Source organism: Zea mays, chromosome 10 (assembly GCF_902167145.1).
Source record: "Zea mays cultivar B73 chromosome 10, Zm-B73-REFERENCE-NAM-5.0, whole genome shotgun sequence".
NCBI classification, from domain to species: Eukaryota; Viridiplantae; Streptophyta; class Magnoliopsida; order Poales; family Poaceae; genus Zea; species Zea mays.
In genome coordinates, this window is record NC_050105.1 from 141,759,117 (window position 1) to 141,765,148 (window position 6,032).

General features: G+C 43.2%; 1 protein-coding gene across 1 annotated transcript; it reads left to right on the forward strand.

Moving 5' to 3' along the window:
* Positions 1–2,422: 2,422 nt before the first annotated feature.
* LOC100274022 (uncharacterized) lies at positions 2,423–3,597 on the forward strand. The gene is made up of 2 exons (XM_020545829.1): positions 2,423–2,677; positions 2,968–3,597. Exons 1-2 carry the CDS (start codon positions 2,568–2,570, stop codon positions 3,281–3,283), a joined length of 426 nt encoding a protein of 141 aa, XP_020401418.1. The 5' UTR covers positions 2,423–2,567; the 3' UTR covers positions 3,284–3,597.
* The last annotated feature ends 2,435 nt before the right edge of the window (positions 3,598–6,032 follow it).

Genomic DNA, 6,032 nt, shown 5'->3' on the forward strand with positions numbered 1-6,032 from the left:
CAGCACTAAGGTGTCGCTGCAGGGGAAGACGCGGTGCGTTAGATATGAATAGAATCAGAGCCTTACCTAGATTGGACACCTTAGGCCCGATTCACTTTCGACCTTGACACGGACGAACATGTCACACAGGTCCTCTTGTTACTCTCGCTTCTCAGTTTAGCATTCACCCTTTTTTGTGTTAACTGTGCAAAAATGTGCAACTTCTCCTTTTCGTGTTGTTCAGGATGTTGGACTTAATTGGGAGATTATTTGACGGACTCAAAATTCAATCAAGAAGTTTATGTGAGCAGTTTAGTATCTGAATTTTGAGCAAGGATAACCATTAGGATGGCATGTTCAAGGTTGTCGCGGTGCCCATGGTGGAGAACTGCATAGTTAGCTATAACAGTCGCATTCTTGCTTACGGCCAACTAAACTGCAGGTTTAAGTTGCTGATCGCTGTTGTAAATACTCAAGTTATAAGATTGCATTGTTATGGGTTTACCTTTCAATTAATTACAAATTTGTCTACTTCTGCTAGACAGGAAGCGAAAAATTACAATGCTTGGTGACATAGAAAATGGAACACGGAGGAACAACACACTAGACATCATCTACCTAGCGCATATTATAGTGATGTTTGTCGTTTCATATCTATGTTTCATACAATTTTTTTACTTCCGTCGCAACGCACGGGTACATACCTAGTTAGTATATATATTTATAATATCTATCGTTCACATAAGACAAATCAACATGAGTTCTACGAGTCAGAAGGCGGAGTTAAGTACCTGCAGGCACCGCAACGAAACAACCAAGTATATTTTCTCACTTAATTATAGTAGAGATATATTAAAAAATATAATAGAACTAATAGACCGGTTTGGGGTGTGATTGAATCTTGGATCCGTCTATGACTTTAGGGTGCGTTTGGTTTAGCTGTGAGCTAAGAAAAAGCTGTTGTGAGATGTCTGCCGTGAAAAGACTGTTGTGGGAAAAAAGTTGAAAGTTCTTTGGTTCAAACTGATGTGAGTTGTTCACTGTAAATAAAGTGTATATTGTCTATATGCACTTTATTTAACTATATCTCTTAATCAGTATGTCTAATTAAAAAACCGATTTCACATTTGTGTTCCTAATATTTTTACAAATAAATCATTTTTAAATTTTATTTATAATAATTTTTAAGTAAAAGTATTGTATTTCATTTATTACAACACTTAATTAATTTTATCCTATTTTAGTTTCAATTTACTGTGTCTGTTTATTAATATAACGAACTTCAATAAGCAGCAAAAGCAGGATCCAAATTGCTTTTAAATTTGTACCACAGAAAAGCTATTTTTTCAAAGTAGCTGTAGAAAAATTGAATCCCTTTGATTCAGAAGAAGCAGGAGCAAGTTTTAAAAGTAGAACCAAACACACCCTTAGTGCGTACATATATCTATGTATCTATCGTATCTTCCACATATATCTCCATATCTACCCTAAAGAAGATGTATTGGCAATCTCCAGCAGAGCAACTATATGTCGTGTAAAATACCATTTTATGCTCTAGACTATAATATTTATAAAGCGGAGTTTAAAATAATAAGTGAGATAGGGTGTGGAAAGAGAGGCAATTGGAGATAGCATCATATGTGTTCTTTCTACCGCATCAGCATCTAGATCTAGCGCTCTCTTTTATACTGAACTTTTTTTTATTTCTAATACCTGTGTTGCTCAGTTGTTAAAACTGTTTTGATTTCGGAAAAATAAAATCAATAACGTTTGTTTTGGTGAGGAGGCAGCGCTAGCTGTTATTTCTGGCTCTGCAACTGCAAGCACCCCGGGCGACGAGCAGGACTGCTGGGCAGTGGGCACTGAGCAGGACACAGAGCGGAACCGACGATGCATGATGGCCTAAGATTTTTACCGCGGCCGGCCCGCTGTGACCGTGTGACTGTGTGAGGATGTCATCGATCGACGTCGACGCTTACCCTTCTTCCATTCGGCGCGCCGTGTCTTTGTGCTTCCCCCCCTGCCAATATAATGCCTCGTTCCTCTGTACGTTTCTTTATTTGTTGCATGCAATGCACGTACGCGTCCCTATCCCGCTTACGCTTACACAGAGCGCGGAACCGACGACGCCACTGTGAGTGACCGTGATGGTGAGTCTTTGTGCTCACTGCGGAACCTGCCGTTTTGCCGTGTGTCTTTGTGCTTCCCCTGCCACGCACCGCGCCTCATTCCTTTGTACGTTTCTTTATTACATGCAATACACGTGCGCGTCTCTATCCGTTTCTATGTACTCCCTTGGTTTTAAATTACAAATTTATTTTTTTTAAAAAAATAAAATATTTTTTTGAAAGTCAAGTTTTTTTAGAAGAACAAAAAAAACTATTGATATAGAGTAGATGAGTGGTATTTAACACCACTGCACCCCTCGCCGTCCAGCGCCCCCCTCGTCCTGTCCCTCCTCCCTTTTCCACCCATCCCTGGTACTGGTACACTTCTCACTCAGATTCAGCCATCCTCACCAGTCCTGTCTCGCGCTGAGCGTCTCTTGCTTCCTCCAGCCTCCAGTCCAGGCCACGCCTCTGTCCAACATGGCCGGCACTGTCGCCGCCACAGCCACGGTCTGCTCCATGTGCGGCGACGTCGGCTTCCCCGAGAAGCTCTTCCGGTGCGCGCGCTGCCGCCACCGCTTCCAGCACTCGTACGTCCACTTCTTTTATTTGCTCCCAGTCCCAGATAGCCTCTTCTTCCCCCCGCTCCATATCTATCCTCTTCTTCATATCGCGTAAGTATATGCAACAACGCGTACCACTACTAGACTAGTATATCATGACGACGAGCTCCATGCATCTCTCTTCAGCCGCTTTATTTTCTTCTTCCGTATGTATAGTATAGTATTACTGGTGTGTGGTACTGTTCTTGTCATTATACGCACCCCCACACTGCTCCACCGGCGCGGCGGTGCTGGCATGGCGGCATGCATGCATGCAGGTACTGCACCAACTACTACGGCGACAGCGCACCCGCCTCGGCTGGCTCGGACGACATGTGCGACTGGTGCCTGAGCGACGTGGCCGGCGGGAAGGCGAGCAGGTGGTCGTCGTCCTTGTCTCCGGCCGGGAAGCAGCAGCACGCCAGCACCGGCCGGAACCATGAGTCCTCGTCCGCCACGACCACCACGAGCTCCGCCGGCGGCAACAAGGCCAGCGGCGGCGACCACCAGGCCGAGGCTGCAGGGCGGCGAGCGGCGACCACCAGGCCGGCCGCCCGCAGGTACAAGCTGCTCAAGGACGTCTTGTGTGAGTAGTTTGACCACATATAGCTAGGTCACGGGCCGGGCATGGGCCTCACGGTCTTGGTGAAGGTTCTAGCTGATACATCAAGTTCGCGACACGGACCCAGTAGTATTAAGTACGAGGTACGACTAGCTACTGGTAGTTATATGTGACCTGCTACTGCTAGTAACCGAGTTAGTTGGCCTGATGTGTGTATAGGTTGTGTGAGTTTTTTGTATATTGTATTGCATGTTTGCTTGTGTGTTAAGAGAGTCTATTAGTTAGCCTGTTTCTTATCACCTATACTATATGTATATATAGAACCTGTCTTGGTTGCTCTTAATTATATGCATCGTATGCTGCTTTCTAGCGTTTATTTGACTGGCATATATATATATTCCCTTGTTCCTTTCAGAGCTTCAAGCTACCTTTTTTTCAGTAGTTCATATTGCATGCATACATATATGGTACACTATTAAGTACTATTGACCATGCATGCATACGATTGACCGCATGTATGTATGTAGTTTTTATCTTCTGCGTCGTACTACTTACTACCTGATGCCGATTGCCGACTGATATATCGTACATGTGATTTGGGGAACTCAAGGAGGAGCGTGCTAGCTGTGGCCTGTGGGCAGTGGCCATCACGTTGCATGCTGCCAAGTCGGAGTTGGGCCATGTTGATGTAGGGGTCAACCAGCCGTACACGAAGACCGTATATAGTGGCCGACAGGGACATGCTCCACAACCCTCAAGCCGAGCCATCTCCTCCACTTGTGGCTGAGCGAGCTCTAGCCTCTGCCACCTCTGATGCTAGCTGATGCCTGTGCCTCGAGGGGATGCCAAATCTTTCAGGCCGCAACGAACCAACCATGCAGCTAGTGTCCACCGTAAATATATATTTAAAAAAAATGTACTATTCGCATGCATCCTGACCTCCTGAGACCTAGAACCAATAACTTCTCGTTAACCGACAAATTAGTAGTATAAAAATTGGATGATTACTCTAGTGCCTGATCAGTTTTGCTCCCCATGCATGCAATGCATGCATGCCTCTCGCGTTGATTCCAATCCTAGAAGATTCGCCACACATCCGCTCTCGCATGAACAGTGTAGGGTATGTAGGTGCTTTGTTTTGGAAATTATGGTGCGTTTGGTTGCAATGACAGGACGGATTGGGATGGGACGATCCCTCAAATTAGGTTGTTTGGTTCCGAGTTAAGGGTTGAGACAGAACTATCCCATTGTTGTCCCTGTTGTCTCTTAAAATTGGAGGGAGGAGAGAGGACGACAGGGGACATCCCTGTCGTAGCTGACCCGCAACCAAACGCACCCTTAAGGAATGAGCGAGGATTAGGGACGGTCAGACAGGGTTAATGCAGGCAGCGACTTGGAGCGTCCACTGCAGACGTTCCCAAGCCTAGGAACATTATTTACAAACTTCACTAAGGCCTCGTTTGTTTTCCTTCTTTGAGGAATTTGAATCTAACTAATAGAGTAGACTATTTTTTTTAGAATGTGACATTCCACAACTTTCAAAAGTTTATATATAAGCCTATCTCAAATTCATATGGGGGTGAGAGATGGAAATTGATTCTATAGATTTACATGCTACTTTTGTAATGTACAACTTATATATAGTACATTCTTCTACTTCTTCTTTATAGTATAAGTGTAGTGTATATGTAACTATATCTCTCATATGATTTAGGATAACATACAAATATAATATATTACATATATAAATATATTAACTTAGTTAGTCTGTGTCTAAATTATGATCATTAGAATTGAATTCAATTTCAATAAAACAAACGGGGCCTAAAAGATTCGTTCTTCTATATCTCATTTCTTTCTAACACAGTTCTCTATGTCGTCGCGTCTGTCCTCTAAACATCAAAAGACTCACATTGGAGATGTGATTTGCTCTAGTTTTTCTATACATTCATATTTATCGTACTCTCAAATATCTTGAACGAACAGAGGAGAAGAGTCTATATACTAGTATAAATAAGTGATTTTCATAGAAGAGGATTTAAATGATATCATTGAAGCACATGCATGGGCAGATTTTAAGGGGGGCTGGGGGTGCTTCAACCCCCCCCCCCCCCCCCCTATAGATGTCCCAGCAGTACAACATAGGGACAGGTGATGCTCATCTTACGTGGCTACGACTGGCGCACAGCCATTGGCATGGGCATGGCAACAAGTTCCTAGAATCTGAGCTCAGCGAGCATTCATGAAACTGATCTAATCCGATCTTTACAGAAGATACCGAGATTACTAGTATAACCATCCAATGCTCTATACACAGAGATTACGTAAGGTCATCTCACATGTGTACGTTTTTCAGGTCTAATCTGATCTTCACAGAATATATAGAGATTACACAAGAGAATGGAGAAGGAAGACGAAAGAAAGAGAGGGAGATGAGCCTCCTTGCCAGCTTGTGTTGTCTGCGCCATTGGTCACGAGAAAATCATTCTCTACTTTAGCCTATTATTGGATCCGCCACTAGATTGAAAGCTATATAAGTATAGAGAATATAATATTTTCTATATTTAACATGAAAAAAACAAATAAAGTCTTTTGTTCAGACAATCTTAGACGGTGTGGGTGTAAAGGTATGAACAACCCACATAAATGTCACATATCTTAAGAGTATATAAGGGGATAAGTGCAAAAGAACACAAGAGACGTATTTTGATGAAATAACGTCTCAACGGTTTTCTAAGTCTAAGATACGGTTTAACCCATATAGCCCACATAAATGAGTCG

Coding starts and splice junctions, on each gene's coding strand:
- LOC100274022 (XM_020545829.1), top strand. CDS start 2,568: ATGGCCGGCACTGTCGCCGCCACAGCCACGGTCTGCTCCATGTGCGGC. Junction 2,678..2,967: donor CGCCACCGCTTCCAGCACTC/GTACGTCCACTT, acceptor GCATGCATGCAG/GTACTGCACCAACTACTACG.